Source organism: Myxine glutinosa, chromosome 2 (genome assembly GCF_964187855.1).
Source record: "Myxine glutinosa chromosome 2, kmMyxGlut1.1, whole genome shotgun sequence".
NCBI classification, from domain to species: domain Eukaryota; kingdom Metazoa; phylum Chordata; class Myxini; order Myxiniformes; family Myxinidae; genus Myxine; species Myxine glutinosa.
This window is the reverse complement of record NC_136262.1, coordinates 263,353,161-263,376,282: the sequence shown is the minus strand read 5'-3', so window position 1 is coordinate 263,376,282 and position 23,122 is coordinate 263,353,161. Positions and strand designations below refer to the sequence as shown.

Here is a 23,122-nt window from a genome sequence, read left to right as displayed (position 1 = left end):
GGAATTATCTTTTAGAATTACCCTTTAAAATCGCCCTTTAGAGTCCTTTAGAATTACCTTTTAGAATTACCCTTTACAACCCTTTAGAAATTACTATTCAGAATTACCCTTTGTAACCCCTACAAGTTGGGAATATTTGGGGCTGTTAAAGTACCATAGTGCAGACGTGTGTGCATGCTTGCATGTGTACAATGTACATGTGCAAGTTGCTGTTGTTAACTGCTATCTCCACATGTGGGTGGGTTTCAGGCGATGGAACGGAGACCTACCAGGTCTCAAAGTATCTGTGTGTGTGCGTGCTCTGTCGTTGCAGGTTGTTATTTTTTTGCCATTTTCTGATTAACTGTTTATATATTATTAGCTTTCTCTTTTTGATTCGCCATCATGACCTGCTCATTGTCGTTGCTCTTTCTTGGCCCAACCCTTTGTGTCTGTGCACAGCTCTGCGTCATACTGGAGCCCATGCAGGAACTCATGTCCCGACACAAAACGTACAACCTCAGCCCACGGGACTGTCTCAAGACATGCCTGTTCCAAAAGTGGCAACGAATGGTTGCGCCTCCAGGTCAGCAATCCATGTGGTCAGCTTTACACCCTCACTGCCTGTTCTTTACACTTTTCCATTGTTTGTGACCCTCTGTAATCTGTCCTTGGATCCACCATTCCGAGAACCTCCAACCTTATTCGTTATCACCTTAGTCCTACCCCCTTTCCCTCACTTCCTCTCCCTCACTTCCTTTCCCTCACCTCCTTTCCCTCACTTCCTTTCCCTCACTTCCTTTCCCTCACTTCCTTTCCCTCACCCCCTTTCCCTCACCCCCTTTCCCTCACTTCCTTTCCCTCACTTCCTTTCCCTCACTTCCTTTCCCTCACTTCCTTTCCCTCACCCCCTTTCCCTCACCCCCTTTCCCTCGCGCCCTTTCCCTCGCGCCCTTTCCCTCGCGCCCTTTCCCTCGCGCCCTTTCCCTCACGCCCTTTCCCTCGCGCCCTTTCCCTCACCCCCTTTCCCTCACCCCCTTTCCCTCGCGCCCTTTCCCTCGCGCCCTTTCCCTCGCGCCCTTTCCCTCACGCCCTTTCCCTCGCGCCCTTTCCCTCACCCCCTTTCCCTCACCCCCTTTCCTTCGCGCCCTTTCCCTCGCGCCCTTTCCCTCACCCCCTTTCCCTCGCGCCCTTTCCCTCACGCCCTTTCCCTCGCGCCCTTTCCCTCGCACCCTTTCCCTCACGCCCTTTCCCTCGCGCCCTTTCCCTCGCGCCCTTTCCCTCGCGCCCTTTCCCTCGCGCCCTTTCCCTCACGCCCTTTTCCTCACGCCCTTTCCCTCACCCCCTTTCCCTCACGCCCTTTCCCTCACCACCTTTCCCTCACCCCCTATCCCTCACCCCCTACACACCTCTCACACTCACCCTATTCCACATATATGTACATATATATATGTATATATATATTTATTTATTTATATATATATATATATATATATATTTATTTATTTATATATATATATATATATATATATATATATATATATATATATATATATATATAAATTTATATATATTTATATATTTATATATATATTTATTCATTTATATGTATTTATTTATATATCTATATATATAAAACACAGTTTGTGTGTGTGTAATGTTACCGATAGACTCCTAAATGGAGAGGCTCACGTACTTGATATTTGGCACAGACATGGCCATTGAGCCTGGGAAGGACATGGCCGACCTAAAAATATTTGACGAGATCCATATTTTTTATTCATATTTACCTCAGCACATTTCAGCGAGGAATATTATACACGGAATCTGAGCGGTGGCAGAGCAGCGCGCTGATTCGCTCAGAGCGATCACGTGATGTTCCATTCCCGCCGCCAGACCATTGAACATAAAATACAGTTTGTGTGTGTGTAATGTTACCGATAGACTCCGAAACGGAGAGGCTCACGTACTTGATATTTGGCACAGACATGGCCATTGAGCCTGGGAAGGACATGGCCGACCCAAAAATATTTGACGAGATCCATATTTTTTATTCATATTTACCTCAACGCATTTCAGCGAGGAATATTATACACGGAATCTGACCTGGTGGCAGAGCAGCGCGCTGATTCGCTCAGAGCGATCACGTGATGTTCCATCCCCGCCGCCAGACCATTGAACATAAAACACAGTTTGTGTGTGTGTAATGTTGTAATGTGTGTAATGTACGGGTCTCCCTTCCCCCGCCCGGCAACGCCGGTACTGGAGGGTGTCACAGGATCGGTGAGTCTCCAAAATCCGCTTCGTGCTGTTGCGAAGATGCAGGACGATGTCGCGATTGTTGTGCTGCTCTCCGACCATGAGAACTGCAACGTCATTGTTGACTGGCCCTCCCCTTCCCTCCCCCTTCCCCCTCCCTCCTCCGTCCTCCCCTCCCCCTCCCTTCCCCCTCCATCCTACCCCCTCCCCTTCTCCCCTCACCCTCCCCCTCCCCCTCCCTTTTCCCCCTCCCCCTCCATTTCGCCCTCCCCTCCCTTTTCCCCCTCCCTTTTCCCCCTCCCTTTTCCCCCTCCCTTTTCCCCCTCCCTTTTCCCCCTCCCCCTCCCCCCCGCCCCTCCCCCTCCCCCTCCCCTCCCCCCCCCTCCCCCTCCCCCCTCCCCCTCCCCCTCCCCCTCGCCCTCCCCCTCGCCCTCCCCCTCGCCCTCCCCCTCCCCCTCACCCTCCCCCTCACCCTCCCCACTCCCCCTCCCCCTCACCCTCCCCCCTCCCCATCGCCCTCCCCCCTCCCCATCCCCCTCCCCCCTTCCCCTCCCCCTCCCTCTCCCCCTCCCCCACCCCCCTCCCCCTCCCCCCTCTTCTCCCCTCCCCCCCTCTTCTCCCCTCCCGCCCTCTCCTCCCCTCCCCCCCGTTCCCCTCCCCTTCCCCCTCCCCTCCCCTCCACCGCCCGGCAATGCCGGGTACTTCTGCTAGTATATATATATATATTTATATATATATACAGTTAGTCCGGCAGCTAAGCTAAATATAGCATAACAATTGTGCATTTTGTGAGGAAAGCACCAAATTTGGCACATAGTAGACTATCATATTATGAAAAGATCTGGATATTGGGCCATCTCAGATTCAGAGACTTGATTTTTGCAAGATTTGCAGATTTTGCACATTTGCAAGCTGAGATTGCAACGCCAGGGACGGCCGACTCCTTCCTGTGAGCTGCCCACGTCACCCGCACAAGAAGAGCTCATCAAATCACTGCAGCGGCACTGCACATCCTGCAGCACCGTGCGTATGAACGCCACTGTATGACATATGCTGATGATGCAGAAGACCTGCCTGAGTTCGAAGCCTGGTGTCACCAGAGAGGAGAAGACATTCCCAACTTTCAGTACTGGGCAACTGTGCTGGAACTAGAAATGTTGGTACTGGTCTACGTGCGTTCTCTGCGGCAGGCTTCATTCACGATGTACCTTGATGCCCTGACGGAACTGGTCCCATGGTTCCATGCCTTAGACCACACACACTCTGCCAGGTGGGTCCCTGTTCACCTGAGGAACATGGTTGCACTCCCAATGAAGCACCCAGATGTAGCCAGAGAATTCAGGGCTGGCAACTTCACTGTACAGAAGATGAAGAAGGTGTTCTCTTCGATCCCAATCGAATCGAAATCTTGCAAAAATCAAATCTCTGAATCTGAGATGGCCCAAAATCCAGATCTTTTCATAATATGATAGTCTACTAGTGTGCCAAATTTGGTGCTTTCCTCACAAAATGCACAATTGTTATGCTAAGTTGCCCCACTAAGTATATATATATGTATGTATGTATGTATGTATGTATATATATACATGTATATATATATATATATATATATATATATATATATATATATATATATATATATATATATATATATATATATATATATGTATATATATGTGTGTGTGTGTGTGTGTGTATATATTTATTTATTTCTACATATACAGTGAAACCTTGACTTACGAGTTTAATTCGTTCTGTGACCGAGCTCGTAACTCAATTTGCTCGTTTCTCAAATTAAATTTCCCCATTAAAATGAATTGAAATGCTATTAATCCGTTCCAGCCCCCCAAAAACCACACCAATTTTTTTTGAAATATATATATATAAATATCTCGCGCTTTATATTTCACCTGTATGCAGCATACAAGTTGGCAGGATGGCCTGGACTGGAGGTACGCACACTTGACTCTAAACTGTCCAGCCTGGGTTTGAATCCCGACCCAGCTATAACCTGTCATGTCGGTGTTTCACAGGCAGGGTGATTCATCAATGTGTGTACCGCTAAACTGGGTGCCCCGTTTGCGTCCCATTAGTTGTTGGATGTTAAGGATCTCACCGTGTCTTCCACAAAGAGAAGGCGAGCTATCGCCGGCACTCTGAACAAGTTGTGGCCTGGCATGCTCTTCTCCTCTGCCGTTATATACGTCCTCCTCGGCATCTTTTTCCAGAAGAGCCCTGTCTCGTCACAGTTGAAGATTTGCTGGGGGATGTATCCTTCGGCTTCTATCAGTTCGGCAAAAGTTATAATAAAATCTTCAGCTGCCTTCACATCCGAGCTTGCTGCCTCACCATGCCTGACGACGGAGTGAATGCCGGTCCTCTTCTTAAAATTATCAAACCATCCCCGACTGCCTTTGAATGACTCTTCCGATGCCTCGTCCGTTGATGTTCCCGCCGTCTGCTGCACCAAATCCCCGTAAATGTCTCGTGCCTTCTCACAGATGATGCTCTCGGTCACGGTATCTCCTGCGAGCTGCTTCTCCGTCAACCACACAAACAACAACTTCTCCATCTCTTCATGGACAGAGGTCCGGAGCTTTGAAATAATCTTAACGCCCTTGGCTGGCGTTATAGCCTTTATCGACTCCTTCTGCTTCAAAATCGTACATATCGTAGAAGTACTACGATCGTACTGCCTCGACAACACGCACACCTCGCTCATGTTTTTCGACGATTACGTGTTTTATATCCAAGCTCGCTCGCTCGTAACTCAGATCTCGGCTCGCATCACAAAGCAAAAAATCGACCGAGCGACGGCTCGTATCTCGGAAAACTCGTAAGTTGGTGCACTCGTAAGTCAAGGTTTCACTGTATATGCAGACTTGGCATTTAATATGGAATATTTTTTTTGTGGGGGTGAACTTACTTTTCAAGATGACTTAGAACCAAAAGTTCATTGGAATTATGTTGGAACTATTCTAGATTTTGTTAATGTGACCTGTAAAAGAAACAAAAACCACATTTGACATTTCAAAGCAAATAAATTGATCCTTGAAAGTGATGTAAACTGATATCGAACTCAATTCACGGACAGTACTGTGTTAAACTTCTGTGCGTTTTCCAGAAGTATCTCTTTATTTTGCACATTAGCCAAAAAAAAAATCAACAAAAACAAAAGTTAAATTACGACTGGGATTACGGACAGTAAAATTACAGTTCAGTACTTCGTGTAACCCCCACGAGCATTCAGGGGAGCACGTACATGTTGAGTCATGCTGTTCACGAGATTTGCCAAGGTTTGGACGGGAATCGCTTGCCATGCAGTGACAATAGCCTGCTGCAATTCACGCACAGAGGCAGGCTGCTGGTCCAAGTTGTCGATTTGACGCGTTAATTCTGCCCACAAGTTCTCTATCAGATTCATACCCGGGGACATGGCAGGCCACTCCATATGCTCTACACCATGGTCAGGAAGAAAGTGTTGGATCATGCGAGCACGATGAGGCCGTGCATTGTCATCTTGGAAGACAAAGTTTCCTCGAAAGGCTGCGCGAACAAATGGAAGCAATGTTTCTTCCAGAATGGCCTTGTGCTTGAACTGGTTCAGGTTTCCATTCAGAACAACCAGGTCAGTTTTGCCCCCTGCATGAAAAGCGGCCCAAACGGTCACCCACCACCTCCAGCTTGGACTCTTGGCACTATACAATCTTCGTTGTAGGCTTCATGCACTTGTCTGTGCACTCGGACGTGGCCATCTTGACGATAGACCAGAAATCTAGACTCGTCACTGAAGATCACGTGATTCCAGTGTCCTGGCTGCCATTGACGGTGCTCTCTGGCCCACTGCAATCGGCGCTGCGGTGTTGTCTGGTCAGACGTGGCTTTCTCAGGGGATGCCTGGCACAATAGCCTGCTTGAACCAGTCGTTGGTCGACTAGCCTTCTGGATACAGGCACATTTGTCAGTTGCTGCCACTCAGCCCAAAGCCGATTAGCTGACTTGGTACGGCCATTGGGGACTAACCGGTGCAGCTGGCGATCATCCCTCCTTGTGGTGCTGCGGGGACGTCCTGGCCTCGGTATTGGAGTAGGGACACCCCTCTGAGCATTTCATTTCAGGATTTTTTTTGAAATATATATATATAAATATCTCGCGCTTTATATTTCACCTGTATGCAGCATACAAGTTGGCAGGATGGCCTGGACTGGAGGTACGCACACTTGACTCTAAACTGTCCAGCCTGGGTTTGAATCCCGACCCAGCTATAACCTGTCATGTCGGTGTTTCACAGGCAGGGTGATTCATCAATGTGTGTACCGCTAAACTGGGTGCCCCGTTTGCGTCCCATTAGTTGTTGGATGTTAAGGATCTCACCGTGTCTTCCACAAAGAGAAGGCGAGCTATCGCCGGCACTCTGAACAAGTTGTGGCCTGGCATGCTCTTCTCCTCTGCTGTTATATACGTCCTCCTCGGCACCTCGCTCATGTTTTTCGACGATTGCGTGTTTTATATCCAAGCACATTATCCTCTTCTTCTTCTCAGTACCGTGTTTTCCACAAAGAGAAGGCGAGCTATCGCCGGCACTCTGAACAAGTTGTGGCCTGGCATGCTCTTCTCCTCTGCTGTTATATACGTCCTCCTCGGCACCTCGCTCATGTTTTTCGACGATTGCGTGTTTTATATCCAAGCACATTATCCTCTTCTTCTTCTCAGTACCGTGTTTTCCACAAAGAGAAGGCGAGCTATCGCCGGCACTCTGAACAAGTTGACGGCAGAGATACTGTACTTGCAAGGCAAGATAACCACGTGTCGCACGATCTCTTGTCATGGTCCACAAGATTATCACAGAGAGGTGCAGCTTCCAGCGTTTCGAGATCTGATCCAGGCCTATCCAACGAGACCGGTCCCAGCGTTCTAGGCCCGGTGGTTGTCTCAGACGGATCCGACAACGGCAGTGTTCGTTTTAACTCGATTCGATTCGAGCGCCGACGTGCCGGCGAACAAAACCGGTCATATCGTTTGAACGCGTGGCTCGATTTTTACAAAATAAACTTTTTCTTGAAGGTCTGAACCGTGCGCTCAAAACGATACCGAGAGCCGTTGACCCTGAGAGAGCCGTTTTGCGCCGGCAAAGGCGCCTTGTGTGACGTGAGGACCACGTCGTGCTGCATAGATTATCATAAATTATCATATCATTATCGGCGGCGCTATATATCATTAGCGCTATACGACAGAGATACTGTACGTGCACGTCAAGATAACCACGTGACCGGAGCCCACCTGGCGGCGGAAACTCAAAATAACCGAAATGCGAAAACTAAAATGCAGCGCTATACTACGACAGAGATACTGTACGTGCACGGCAAGATAACCACGTGACCGGGTGGCGAAAGCTCGTAACTCGGATCTCGGCTCGCATCTCAAAGCAATAAACTGCCAGAGTGACGGCTCGTATCTCGAAAAACTCGTAAGTTGGGGCACTCGTAAGTCGAGGTTCCACTGTATATATATATATATATATATATATATATATATATATATATATAAATATATATATATATATATATATATATATATATATATATATATATATATATATATATATATATATTCATTCATATATATTTATATTCATTCATATATATTTATATTCATTCATATATATTTATATTCATTCATATATATATATATATATATATATATATATATATATATATATATATACATACAGGGTGAGTCAAAAGTAGCGCCCGATCTTTGTTTATATATATATATATATATATATATATATATATATGTTATATATTAAAAAATTTCGTTTCCGGTCCGGTCGTGAGAGGACGCTGGCGTCACTTGCTCGCCGCTTCTCTGACTGGACCATTGTCCGTATCTTGCTTTCCTGGTGGTCGTGGCGGATTTTTGGCCATTGAGTCTGCCCTCTGCACGGTCCCGGCTCTGCTCTGCTGCTCCTGGCTTCACCTGCTCGGCTCCTTCGCTGTTTCCTCGGGCTCACTCTCATGGGTTGTGCCCATTGTTTGCAGCGGCGGTGGTGGCGGTTTGCCGCCGTGATCTTGATTCGCGGCGGCGGTCGTTTGCCGCTGCATTTGCCGCTTTGCCTCCTCAACCTTGGCCTCGTGCTCGTCTCTTCGCTCCTGTCTGCCCTCTGCATGGTCCCGGCTCTACTCCTGGCTTCACCTGCTCGGCTCCTTCGCTGTTTCCTCGGGCCCACTCCCGTGGGTTGTGACGATTGTTTCGCCTCCTCACCCTTGGCCTCGTGCTCGTCCCTTCGCTCTTGCTGGCATGGCTCTGCGGTACTCCGCCGCAAGGCTTCTCCTGCTTAAAACCCGCTCCACCCCATCATGCATCTCTGCAATCAAATCGAATGGACTCCTGCGTCGACCCAGGTACATTCACCGTGGCTCCGGTCGTAAGTTTGTTTATTTACAATCAGGTCACTCCATCCCCATCCTCTGGTCGGCTCAGCGCACTCCCACTCATCGTCCCAACACACCTGGTCACAACAACGCACAAAATCGCACCTCCTGTCTGCGAACCCTGGCCAAATCACCTGGATTCATACCCGCCGTACAAAACAACATCAAGCTCACCCTGTTCAATACCCGGTCCCTCAACAACAAATGCCTCATCCTGAACGACTACATCCTGGAAAATAAACTGGACTTTCTCTGTCTCACTGAGACCTGGCAACAACCACTGGACTACTACACGCTCAACCTCACCACACCCAATGGATATTCTTACATCAATAAACCACACTCGGAGGGCCGAGGTGGTGGAATTGCCGTTATTCACCGACAAGACATCAAGACCAACCTCATCTCCATGTCATCTGCTCCATCATTTGAACACCTGGCTTTTAAACTCTCTGGTCACACACAGTCAGTCATGGCTGTTGTCTACCGCCCTCCCAAACCACACCCATCATTCCTGTCTGACTTCTCCTACTTTCTGACCCAGCTATGTTCCCTCTCCCCCTCAATCCTCCTCCTTGGTGATTTCAATATCCACATGGACTCCACTGACTCCACGCTAACCACTGACTTCACTGATTTACTCACCTGCTTTAACCTCACTCAACATGTCAACTTTCCTACCCATAACCGTGGTCACATTTTGGACCTTGTCTGCTCTACTGGACTCATTTTGCACCATCTCTCTGGCTCCGACATCACTCTCTCTGACCACCTAGCCATCACTCTGACCATCAACATCCCCACCCCAGCACCAAGGCTTTATTGCACTATCAACTTCCGTAAGCTAAACGCTCTTTCACCTACCTCATTATCATCGACCCTCTCTGAAAAAATGTCCACTTCTCCCTTCGTTGACCTCCACACCCCTTCCGACCTCACTGAATACTACAACCACACTCTCTCCTCCTGCCTTGACCAACTTGCGCCTATAAAAACCAAAACGGTTTCTTTCACCCATTCTGCTCCCTGGTTTACCCCTGAACTCCGCCTGATGAAAACTCGTGCTCGCCAACTTGAAAGACTCCGCAATAAAACAGGTCTCACAGTTCACTCCCAGGCCTACAAGGACCACATACAACACTATAAAGATGCCCTCTCCCGCGCCCGCTCCGCCTACTACTCTCAAATTATCCACTCTGGCTCCGGAAACCCAAAAGCACTCTTCTCTACAATAAACAAACTCCTCAGCCCCCTGAACACCACCACCCAGTCATTCACAATAGACAACTGCATCTCCTTCCTTTCATTCTTCCAACGCAAAATTGAAAACATGTACAACAGCTTGACCACCGCCGCACCCGCTCCCCCTCAAACCACCTGCCCCCCCTTATCCTGCCATCCCCTGTCTCAATTCTCCCCAGTCTCCCCTACTGACCTCTCTGAACTCTTCATCGGAATGAAAACTGCCACCTGCACTCTTGACCCCATCCCCTCCAGCTTTGTCAAGGCCTCCCTTCCTGCTCTCTCTCCACTTATCATTGCAACAATAAACTCCTCCCTGTCTACAGGCATCGTCCCACCATCCCTCAAAATTGCTGCTGTTACCCCCATTCTGAAAAAACCTGGACTAAACCCTGACACCCTAAATAACTTCAGACCCATCTCCAACCTACCCTTTCTGTCAAAGGTTTTGGAACGCGCTGTAGCCACTCAACTCAAACATCACCTCTCTGCCAATAACCTGTATGAAACATTCCAATCCGGATTCCGCTCCAACCACAGTACTGAAACTGCTCTCCTCAAAATCACCAACGACCTTCTCCTCTCCTCTGACGCTGGCAACCTCAACATTCTCATCCTCCTCGACCTCAGTGCCGCCTTTGACACCATCGATCACACCATCCTCCTCACCCGACTTGAAACCACCTTTAACATTACCGGCACTGCCCTCTCTTGGATTAAATCATACCTCTCTGACAGACGTCAGTTCATCTCCATCAATAACTGCAAATCCCCCACTGCTCCCCTCCCCCAAGGTGTCCCCCAAGGTTCAGTTCTTGGCCCCCTCCTCTTCATCCTTTACCTGTCCCCCCTCGGTCACTTAATCCGCCGTCATGGTCTCCAATTCCACTGCTTCGCCGATGACATCCAGCTTTTCATCTCCACCAAGTCCATCTCCACCGCCACCCACTCTATCCTGACAAACTGCATCACTGAAATAAAATCCTGGCTTCAAATCAACTTCCTCAAACTTAACTGTGATAAATCTGAAATAATCATCATTGGCCCAAAAACGCTCACCAAGTCCACCCATAACTTTGCCCTCAACATCGACGGTTTCCCAGTATCCACCTCCCCTCACATCCGGAATCTTGGCATCATCTTTGACCAAACCCTCTCCTTCGACAAATACACAAAACAGATCACAAAGACAGCCTTCTTTCACCTGAAAAACATCGCCCGTCTCCGTCCATCCCTCTCCTCCGTGGCTGCAGAAACCCTCATCCACGCCTTCATCACTTCCCGTCTGGACTACTGCAATAGCCTCCTTTATGGTTCACCCTCAACAATCACCAATAAACTCCAATACATTCAGAACTCCGCTGCCCGTCTACTCACCCATTCCCGGACCCGTGACCACATCACCCCCGTCCTTTACAAGCTCCACTGGCTCCCCATCTCCCAGAGAATCCAGTACAAAATCCTCCTCTTGACCTACAAAGCCCTCCATAACCTGGCCATCCTACCTGGCTGACCTCCTCTCCAGACACACTCCCACCCACAACCTCCGCTCTGCTGGTACCAACCTCCTGACCCCCCCCCCCCCCCCCATCCGGACCAAATTTAGATCCTGGGGGGACAGGGCCTTCTCCATCGCTGCTCCCACCCTCTGGAACTCGCTACCTCACACCATCAGAGACTCCTCCTCACTCACCACATTCAAAACATCACTCAAGACCCACCTGTTCAACACTGCATTCAACATTTAACCCACAGCATCTAACCCCTGACTATCTCCTCTCCTTCTCCCTCCTTTGTGCTTTGAATATTTCCCTATTGATTCTTCTTTTTTGCAATTGTTTTTATGTTTTGCTATGCATTATGTTTTGCACTCTGTCAAAGCGTCTTTGGGCTTCCTGAAAAGCGCTATATAAAATAAATGCATTATTATTATTATTATATACTAGGGCATGCCCGTACAAAATTATATCCCCCCCCCTCTATTTACATGAAATGGTTTGGTCCATTCGCAAAGCCAAAGCGGACGGCTTGCGAGTACGGTGACAATCCCCCCCCTCTATTTACATGAAATGGTTTGGTCCAAAGCGAACGGCTTGCGAGTACGGTGACAATCCCCCCCCCCCTCTATTTACATGAAATGGTTTGGTCCAAAGCGAACGGCTTGCGAGTACGGTGACAATCCCCCCCCTCTATTTACATGAAATGGTTTGGTCCAAAGCGAACGGCTTGCGGAGTTTGGTAAAGAAATCGCCATAGCTCGGTAACTACTTCTCCGATTAATATGAAACCTTGAAAAGGCACATCCTCGGGTCCCCAGCAATATACCTGGCAAGTTTCAAGTATATCGGACCGGTATTTGTCGAGAAACAGCGGTCGCATACACACACACAGACACACACACACACAGAGATTACTGGAATTATAGATACTAGGGCATGCCCGTACTATATCTATATCTAAAATTATATCCCCCCCCCCTCTATTTACATGAAATGGTTTGGTCCAAAGCGAACGGCTTGCGAGTACGGTGACAATCCCCCCCCTCTATTTACATGAAATGGTTTGGTCCAAAGCGAACGGCTTGCGGAGTTTGGTAAAGAAATCGCCATAGCGTGCACAAACGCGCAGGAAAGCGAAAGAATCGCAAATTAGTTTTAATTAGTTTTAAAACATAGTTTAACGCCAACATAGTGGCAACATAGTTTGCCAACGTGAAATAAATGAATACGCTCTCAAATGTGCCGTCCGAGGCAGAGTCTGTTCGCCACGTTCGGCACACGTGATAACTCGCTGCTCTCTGATTGGTTGAATCGTTTTTTGGACATAGCTCGGTAACTACTTGTCCGATTAATATGAAACCTTGAAAAGGCACATCCTCGGGTCCCCAGCAATATACCTGGCAAGTTTCAAGTATATCGGACCCGTGGTTGTCGAGAAACAGCGGTCACAGACAAACGCACAGACATACACACATACACACACACACACACACACACACACACAGAGATTACTGGAATTATATATACTAGGGCATTGCCCGTACGTGGGTGCCCGTTCCGTGGCCAAAAAAAAAAAAAAACGCTACCCGTACGCTCTACCCCGCCCGTACGCCCGTAAACAAAAAAAGCAACGCTCTTCGCTTCCGCCCTTCGCTCTGACTGAATTGGGAGAAATAATGCGCATAAGAAATCGAATTACGTACCGTAATGGCGGTCAGCTCGTAACGCGCTCAGCTCCGCTCGTCTCACATCGGCCACGCCTACGCAACAGAGCGTTCTGTGATTGGCTGCCGGAAGATAAGTCGTCACTGTCCGGAAGTTCGCAAATCGCAGTTAGGATGAATCGTTTTAATTTAATCGCAGTTTGAATTCGTTTTAAAACATAGTTTAACGGCAACATAGTTGAAAAGCCTTGCCTTGCTGCAAACAGCTGCTGCAAACAACAACAACATGGAAGGCTGCACTGTCCGGAAGTTGGCATATCGCAGTTACGATTATTTTAGTGTTAATGGCCAATTATTCAATTAGCGCCAACGTATTTTGGCTGTTTGCAATTTAATCGCAAGGAAAAGTAGAAAGAGAAGAGGGAAAAAAAGAAAAGCCTTGCATTAACGCATTAACGCTTGCATTGCATTAACGGTTCGGCACACGTGATAGCTCGCTGCTCTCTGATTGGTTGAAGCGTTTTTTGGACATAGCTCGGTAGGTACTTGTCCGATTAATTACAAACCTTGAAAAGGCACATCCTCGGGTCCCCAGCAATATACCTGGCAAGTTTCAAGTATATCGGACCCGTGGTTGTCGAGAAACAGCGGTCACAGACACACAGACACACAGACAGACACACAGAGATTGCTGGAATTATAGATAGATATATATATATATATATATATATATATATATATATATATATTTCTGTATATATATATATATATTTTTATATATATATATATATATATATGTATATATGTATATATATATATATATATATATGTATATATATATATATATATATATTTCTGTCAGTTGATTGTTTGCCATTTGTATTACAGTGTACAAGAAGGTAGAAATAAATGAATGACATGTTTATCTCACCATTTATTCGGGGGAAAATTCGCCAGAACAGAAACAGAGCAGAAAGCCGAAAAAACAGTAATCAGGCGCTACTTTTGACTCATCCTGTATGTATATATATATATTTATTTATATATTTATATATATTTATATTTATATATTTGTGTGTTTATATACAGAGTATATCTGCAAGAAAATGTCACTTTTCTACGATGGTTTTATTTATTTAAAAAAGATCGCTCCATTGATTGTTTCGTAGCAATGATTGGACAAAAGAATGTGAAACGACTTCAGAAGAATCTGTCAATCCTAAATGGGGAATGTTTGCTTTCTGCATTTTAACTTCTTCATTGATCTTTATTGTGGTAATTTATTATTTGTTACATCATTAATAGTGTTTACCAAGTTGGTCGGGTAGAATAAAGTTGATAGGGTACAGTACTCGTGTTTATTATGTTTATAATGTTTACAAAATAATAATATTGTATGGTATAATTATTGTCATCGGGCCCGCAAGGCGAACCCCCGCTCTAGCGGGGAGAAATGGCCTTAAAAACGATCATTCATTCATTCATTCATTCATTCATTCAATATAATATAATTATAAGCATAATAACTAGACAGGCCAACTACGCCGTGGCCACCTAATAATTGCGGGCAGTTATGACTGGGATCCAATCTGCCCCGCTTTGAGACAACCCCACTTTCATCAGACACGTGACCCACGATGTCCTCTTTATAAAACTGAAATCAGAATAGCTAGTTCATCACATATTTACACTTTCGCATTGATTGGACAAGTGGTTGCAGAGACAAAATTAATTAAAGTGAAATAATGTCCCACCTCCCCCAGTGGGTTGTCTGTCTTGGGTGAAATCCATGTTGGGGTGTATATCCGTGTTAAGATAGCTTTATCGTGGCATTTTTCCAAGGCCGCTTCTAATAACAAAAGTAATAAAAGTAATATGAATGTTATTGTAAAACAATGTTAATACTAACTAGAACTGCCACTTTATAACTGCTGGCAGTGATGACCGGTTTCCTCCGCCTTCTCGCTTTGATACAACTCCGCTTTCACATAATTATTTTTTTTCTCCATCAATTTATCCCCAGATGATGCTCAAGAAATTTCATCCTGATCGGATGAAGTTTTGTACTTGTCGAATTATGACAATGGAGGCACCTGTGACATCATCATTCACATGTGTTATTCTGCATGGAGAGTACTTTAAATGAGATATATCTCAATTTTTTCTGTGCAGCAATTTTGGAGATGTGGAGGTGCAAAGTTTTTCGGTTTTTCCAAGATGGCGCCCGTACCCCGTGACTTACGATGTCATAATTCACTTTTAAAGATTCTAGACACCAAAGCGCTCCTTTGGTGAAAGTTTCCTGTCCATCGGTCAAACCATTGCAGAGAAAATGATTTTTAACGAAAATAAACCTGAAAAACCGCAGTGCAAGAATCATAAACATAGCCTGAGGCTGATGTGGAGTTTCTTCTTCTTCACACAATAACAACTTCTAGCTTCCAGACCGTACATCCAATCATTTTGAAATTTTGCACATTTGTTCCCCTTGATGACTTCTATTTTATTATGAAGTTTGACGTCGATCAATGAAGCGGTTCAAGAGATATCATTTTAAAATATTTTTGTTCAGTTAACTATCGCTGCCATTCCATGTGAGCTATCACACATTCCAAAAGGGCATTTTAGCATGCCGACATGCAGAACATAATTGTGAAGTTTCCATTCGATATGATCAAAAATTAGGGAGGTGCTTCGTTTTAGAGGTGTATGCTTCAAAACGTCAGCTCCTAAACCATGTGACTTATGACATCATGCTCACTGAACTTTTTGTTCGTCATGGGTATGTGATTCTGCCTGCAAAGTTTGGCCTCGATCCGTTCAGTCGTTTCGGAGAAAATGGGTTTTTAGTGGTTTTTCAGACTCTTCACTTCAAACAATATGGCGGCCGAACCACGTGACCTACGACGTCATTATAAAAATAATTCTGCATCATTCAATGCAGAAAAATGCAGACAGAAATGTCTTCTAACCTCCATTGGGATAGGTCCATTTCTGGTATTGCTAAGAGTGCTTCCAAGGTTGTCTTTATCGAGTGCAGAGGGATTTACCTCCTGAGGACATTTTGTACCTGTATAAGGCAACTATATGTCCCCTCATGAAGGACTGTTGTCACATATGGGCTGGAGCACCAGCCTGCCACCTATCTTTCCTTGATCGGCTCCAGAAACGCATTGTTAACCTGGTTGGTGTGGGGATGAGTTCAACTCTTCAACCTCTCTCTCAACGAAGGTCGATTGCCACTCTTGGTTTGTTCTACAGATATTTTCATGGCAAATGTTCTGTTGGACTTTCTAACTTGGTTCCTCCTGTATGAATGTTTGGATGCAAGACTCGGTTTGCCATCTCTGCACACCCATACACAATAGCTGATCCAAAATGCAGAACGAAAGGCTATGCAGATAGTTTTATCCCTTGTGCTGTCTCGCTCTGGAATTCACTACCTGTAACATGCTTCCCATTATCCTATGATTTACTCTGCTTTAAGAGGAATGGCAATTCATACTTTTTACATCTTTGAGGTTTAATCGCATTTTACCCGACCTCTGCCACTTCCGGTGTCTTGGATATTTTCTTGTTATTTTATTTATTTATTTATTTTTATTTGGTTTTGTGTTATCCCGATATTTTTCTAACTTTATCTTAGCCCCTTACCTAGGGTGGCTGTATGCCTTGTCTGGGGCGATATCCATTAAAAATATATATTTATACCTAGATAATGCTCAAGAAATTTCATCCTGATGTCGAATTATGACGTCATAATGCAGGCACCTATGACATCATCATTCACACATGTTATTCTGCATGGAGAGTTATTTACAATGAGACATGTCTCAATTTTTTCTGTGCAGCGCTTTTGGAGATATAGAGGTGCAAAGTCTTTCGGTTTTCACCCCTCAGCCCAAATTGGGCTAAGGGGTATTGTCGTACGGGCGTCCGTCAACTTTTGGTTTCCGTCAATTTCAAGGAGAACGGCTTGTCCGATTAAATCCATTTTTGCAGTGTGTGTTGGGGTTGAGTAGAGGAAGGTTCCTTTCGAAAATGGGCGCGCTGCGATTTTCAATATGGGCGGGTACCGTTGCCGAAGGGCGGGTACCGTTGCTAGACGCCTCAGCCTATTTTACTCCTGGAGATCCCAGGATTACCCACCCAAAATATCGTTGCGTTCGGTTCAGCAGTTTTTGCGGTACCTTCGAACGAACGAACAGACAGAAAGACAGACAGACAGACCGACGGACATTTGGTGAATTATAGTAAGATTTTTCCTTTTCATTTGGGCCTCCCAATTGAAGCCCCGCTCATAGGGCGGGTACCGTTGCTAACGACTTCTGGCTTCCAGACTGTACAGCCAATCATGTTGAAATTTTAAACACTTATTCTCCTCGATGAGAGCTACAGTACATTAAAGTTTCAAGTCGACCAATGCAGTTGTTCAAGAGATATAAGCTTTTTGAGATTTTCGTTCAACTATTTATTGCGGCCAAACCATGTGACTTATCGAAACTTCTCAAGTAACGTTTTAACTTCCTCACATGGGGAACATTTGTGTAAAGTTTCCACTCGATATCTTCAAAAATGAAGGAGGAGATAGGATTTAATGTTAATGCTTTAAAACATCATAACTCCAAAACGATGCGACGTACGATGTCATGTGGAAACGTTATGTTTTTGTTCGTCATGGGCATGCGATTTTGCATGTAAAGTTTGGGCTTGATCTGTTCAGCCGTTGCGGAGATAAAGAGGTTTTATTGTTTTTCACGAAAAAAATATGGCGGCTGAACCATGTGACGTATGACGTCGAAATTTTTTGCATTCTGAATTTTTTTTTCACTGCAAGGTCATGTAAAAAAAAAAAAATTGGCTTGAAGGGGTCTATTTGTTGAATTCCAACTTCGTATCGTTAGCACTTTTAATATCTGAAATAAACAGGTTTTTGGGTCCCATTGCAGAGTTCTTTTGAATGAGCCATGACTCAATTTTATCCATTGAGCCGTTTCGGAGATATAGAGGGGCAAAGTTGAAGGTATTTTCCAAGATTGTGCCCTTACCGCATGACCTATGACATCATAGTTAGCAGTAAAAAAAATTATATGTGTCCAGCCAATCACTTGGTGAAAATTTCGTGTCAATTGGTTCAACAGTTTCTGAGAACGTTACTTTTAACGTTTTCGGACCTTGAAACGGAGGGGGGGAATAAGAAAAGGAAAAATTCTAGGTATAATAATAGGTGTTCCTCTACATGAAATTAAATTAAAGGTAAAAGGGGTCTTATGGATGTTGGGGGGTCTTTTGGGTCCTCTGGGTCTTTGGGGTATTTTTGGTGTTTTGGGTCCTTGAGGTCTTTTGGGTTTTTTTTAGTCCTTGGGGGACTTTTGGGTCTGTTGTGTCCTCGGGGTCTTCATGGTATTTCAGATTCTTCTGGGTATTTTGGTGTCTTGGTGGTCTTAAGGGTCTTAAAGGGTCTTCAAGGTTATAAGGGGTCTCAGCAGTCCAAAAGGTCGAAAGGTACATGCCGATAGTATGTCATTAACAGACTACTGAATTAATAGACAACGTAATTAATAGACAAGATGCCACTGAGTTCAAACAGTACATAATTAATAGATATACTGAAAAGTCACGTGGCTGGAGAGGATAAAATGTCGAGTTTCTTCTTCTTCAAACAATAAAAAATTCTGGCTACCAGACCGTGCAACCGATGACGTTTAAATTTCACATAATATCACAAGTATTCCATTTAACGACATAGTTTTGAAGTTTCACATCATAGGATGGAGCGGTTCAAGAGAAATAATATTTTTGGAAGATTTTCGTTCAATCCAATATGGCTGCCAGAAGATGTGACCTATGATTTATTCAAAAACATCTGGGTAGCCCGAAGGGTTGGGAAACGCATGTGTGAAGTTTCCACTCGACCTGTCCAGCTGCCCTGGAGGAGTTGAATTAAAATGGTTTCAACCTCAAAAAATCATAACTACCAGACCATGTGACCTATGAGGTTAAAACATACACCCTATAACCTCCCAAGTTCAGTGCATCATGTGCATGAAGTTTCACATCGATATGGTCATCCGTCCTGGAGGAATTGAATTTTAAAATTTTTATGTTCAATCCGATATGGCTGCTGAACCACGTGACGTATGACGTCATTTATTTACATTCTCATCTTATGTTGTTGAGTAGAACATGCTCAGGAAATTTAAAACTGATCAGATACAGCATTGTACTTGTCGAATCATGACATCATGATGAGGGCACCAATGACACCAACATTAACATATGTTATTCCACATGTGGAGTTCTTGACAATGAGCCATGTTTCAGTTTTTTACATCGAGCGGTTTCAGAGATATAGAGGTCCACAGTTTTTCGTTTTTTTCCAAGATGGCGCCCATACCACATGACCTACACGACCGGTCAAAAGTTTTAGAACACCTCAATTTTTTCAGTTTTATTGAAATTTAAGCAATTCAAGTCGAGTTAATAACCTGAAATGGTACAAAGGTAAGCAGTAAACTGCTCGAGGTTTAAAAAAAGTTTAGGTTCGCAAAAACAGGAAAATAATGTAAATTGCAGTTATATTGTAAAAAAAAAAAAAAGGCCTTCTTCAGGGAACAAGTAATGGGTTAACAACTTACAGCTGTTCTGCAGCAATGTAAGTAAATTAAGCCTTGAAAGTTGATGCAAACAATTCCTACAGGTGTCCCAACCTCTGCTGATTACATGATTACAAACCCCCTGCCTGTATAAAAGCAGTATTGGTACAGACTGTTATTACACCGTCTGAAGCATTATTTGGACAATATTGCACTGCAGGAAGTAGTATATTGGAAACTGGAGGAAACTCTGACAGGAAGAGGTCTGGCAGACCCAAAGCCACAACAGAATCAGAAGACAAGTTTCTGAGAGTCAACAGCTTGCGTGATTGGCAGCTCACAGGACAACAGCTTCAAGCACAGCTTAACACTGGTCAAAGTAAGCAAGTCTCAGTTTCAACTGTGAAGAGAAGACTTCGAGCTGCAGGTTTGACAGGTCAAGTGGCAGAAAGAAAGCCATTGCTAAGATGGTGAAATAAGAAAAAGAGGCTTGCCTGCGCCATGAAGCATCGACAGTGGACTACTGAAGACTGGAAGAAGGTCTTATGGACCAACAACAAACAACAACATGCATTTTAAGGCCATTTTCCCTGCTAGAGCGCGGGTTAGCCTTGCGGTCCCCATGACAATCTTCTCCATTTTGCCCTATTTTCTGCATCTCCTTGTTAACCCCCTTGCCCGCATTTCTTCTTCCACCATCTTTAGCCAAGTCTTTCTCGGTCTTCCCCATCCTCTACTTCCTTCTACATTCATTTCCATCACTCTTCTCAACCAGTCACTTTCATCTTTCCTCAACACATGACCAAACCATCTCAACCTGTTCCTCTTCACAGCATCAATCACAGGCTCTATTCCCATCATCTTTCGCAATTCATCATTTGTCTTCCTCTCTCTCAACGACACTCCGCACATCCACCGAACCATTCACATTTCCACCCTTTCCAGCCTTCGTTGCTGCTCTACATTCATGACCCATGTCTCGCTCCCATAAATCATAACACTTCTCACACATGCAGCATACACCTTTCCGTTCAGCTTCAGCGACACTCCCCTCCTCATCAGTACGCCACTCAGTTCCCGAAACTTCTTCCATGCACATCTCACTCTAGCAACCGTTGCCGAGTCTGATCCACCTTCTCCATTCAGCATGTCTCCGAGGTAGCAAATTGTTTTCACGCCGTCTCCAAGATCCAACTCAACATTTCCTCCATCTGCAGCTCCCTCTGTGCACACCTTACATTTGAATGTAGCTGCCACACTGGATAATGACCCTGTCAGACCACTACATTTTTGATGAACCCACTCAGCGCACATTGTACATTGAATGGAGTTCACTCCGACACCCTTCCTGCACAGAGCACATGGCCACTTCCCAGTTCTTTCCACCTCACCACATGCTTTACCACTTGCCATCACCTTCCTCTTTCCTATATTCACCTTCAGACCTTTTGTCTCCATACTTTCCTTCCACCTGTTCATCTTTTCCTTCAGTCCATCCATACTTTCCACATACAAAAAACCAGATCATCTGCATACAACAACTCCCACGGTAAACCCTCCTTTACGGTCTGAGCCAGCACCTCCATCACAGTTGCAAATAGTAGTGGACTTAGTACCGACCCCTGATGCACTCCCACCATCACCTCAAACTCACCACTGTTCCCGTCCTTCGTCCTTACAGCTGTGCGCGCTCTTTTGTACATTAATAATAATAATAATAATACATTTATTTTATATAGCGCTTTTCAAGAAGCCCAAAGATTGCCATCACAACTCTGATCAACCATTCCTCCATTTCTAACTTCCTCAATGCCCATGTCAATACTTCGCGTGGAACCCTATCGAATGCTTTCTCCAGATCAACAAACCCAAGAAACAACTTCTTCCTCTTCTCCATGTACTTCTGCAACTGCCTCACAATAAAGAGCACGTCTGTCGTTCCTCTTCCTGGCATAAATCCAAACTGCATTTCATCGATCTTCACCTTCTTCCTTATACTCCGCTCACCAACACCCTTTCCAATACCTTCATTCCATGATCCGATAACTTTATCGCTCGGTACGAGCCACACTCCAGAGGGTCACCTTTCCCCTTGTATAGAGGGACGAGGGTACTCAGTTCCCAATCCACTTGAATGCGACCTTCTTTCACCACCAGATTACAGTTCTCTGCCATTCTCTTCACACCCCAACTTCCTGCTGCCTTCAACATATCTCCCGCAACTCCCGTCGGCCCTCCCGCTCTTCTACTCTTCATTGCTTTTATCGCTTCCTCAACTTCCTTCTCAGTTATCTTCTCTGCCGGTCCTAAAACTGGGTTACTCTCTATGTTGCCATCCCATTCATTCTCTGTATTCAACAGCATTTCCATTTATCTTTTCCATCTTCCTTTAATTCCATCTGGGTCCACAACGATTTGTCCCACTTCATCCTTCAAGCAACTCACCCCCATCACATCACACCTCTCTTTCGCTATGAATGAATGAATGAATGATCGTTTTAAGGCCATTTTCCCCGCTAGAGCGGGGGTTAGCCTTGCGGGCCCCATGACAATCATGGTTCCCTGTTTTGAGGTAATGTTTTTACGGCCGGATGCCCTTCCTGACGCCAACCCTTGGTCATGCATCTTATGATGCGCTATCTGCTTTGCAATCCTGAATACCGCTCTCTGACCCTCTTCCGAATCCAAGCGTTCTCCGAACATTTTCCTACATGTCTCCTGCGCCTTTGCTAACTCTTTCTTTGCAGCCTTCTTGGCTGCCTTATAACTTTCATGCTCTGCTGTTTCTGCTCCCGTACCCTTCGCCTTCTGCCACTCCTTGAACTTCTTCCTCTTCTCGTCAATCCTCTTTCCAACTTCATCATCCCACCACCATGTTTCCGAATGCCTCGGTGGTCCTTTTGTCCATCCACATACCTCACCAACGGCTCCCAACAGACTATCTTGCATTGACATCCAACCACGTTCAAGCTCAACCACATCATCCTCTACCCTACTCAGCCTCTCTTTTAATGCCTCCCTTACTGTCACCTCTTTCAACCTCCACACCTTCATTCTCAGTTGGTACTTCACCCGCCGAGCTCTCCTCGCACCTTTCACCCTTATGTCACAGACAACCAAGTGGTGCTGTGAAACAGCCTCCTCCCCCGGGATCACCTTTGTGTCCCGGAGGTGCCCCCTATCTCACCTACGCACCATCAGGTAGTCAACAGTTGCCGTCGACCCACCTGACATGTATGGAACAAGCTTATTATCCCCTTTCTGGAACCGAGTATTACAAATGAACAAATCAGCTCCATCAGCAAACTCCAAAATCCTTTCACCTTCTCCATTTCTCACACCATTTCCGTAACCCCCATGAACTCCCTCAAAACCCTCCATACTCCTTCCCACATGTCCATTTAGGTCTCCTCCTACCACAACAACTTCCTCATCTTTCACTTTTTCCA

The 23,122-nt window shown here is 45.4% G+C and overlaps 1 protein-coding gene across 15 annotated transcripts in view; it reads left to right on the top strand.

Annotated features, from left to right (window-relative positions):
- The window catches only part of LOC137420580 (LIM domain-binding protein 2), a 599,034-nt gene that overhangs the window by 540,396 nt on the left and 35,516 nt on the right, over positions 1-23,122 (top strand). For 9 of the 15 annotated variants that reach the window (XM_068105754.2, XM_068105750.2, XM_068105749.2 and 6 more), the window contains one exon: positions 442-565. In XM_068105754.2, coding sequence (XP_067961855.1) covers positions 442-565 — 124 coding nt within the window. Of the gene's footprint in view, positions 1-441; positions 582-23,122 lie in introns of all 15 variants that reach the window. The other 6 variants (XM_068105757.2, XM_068105755.2, XM_068105753.2 and 3 more) reach the window with 1 other exon arrangement.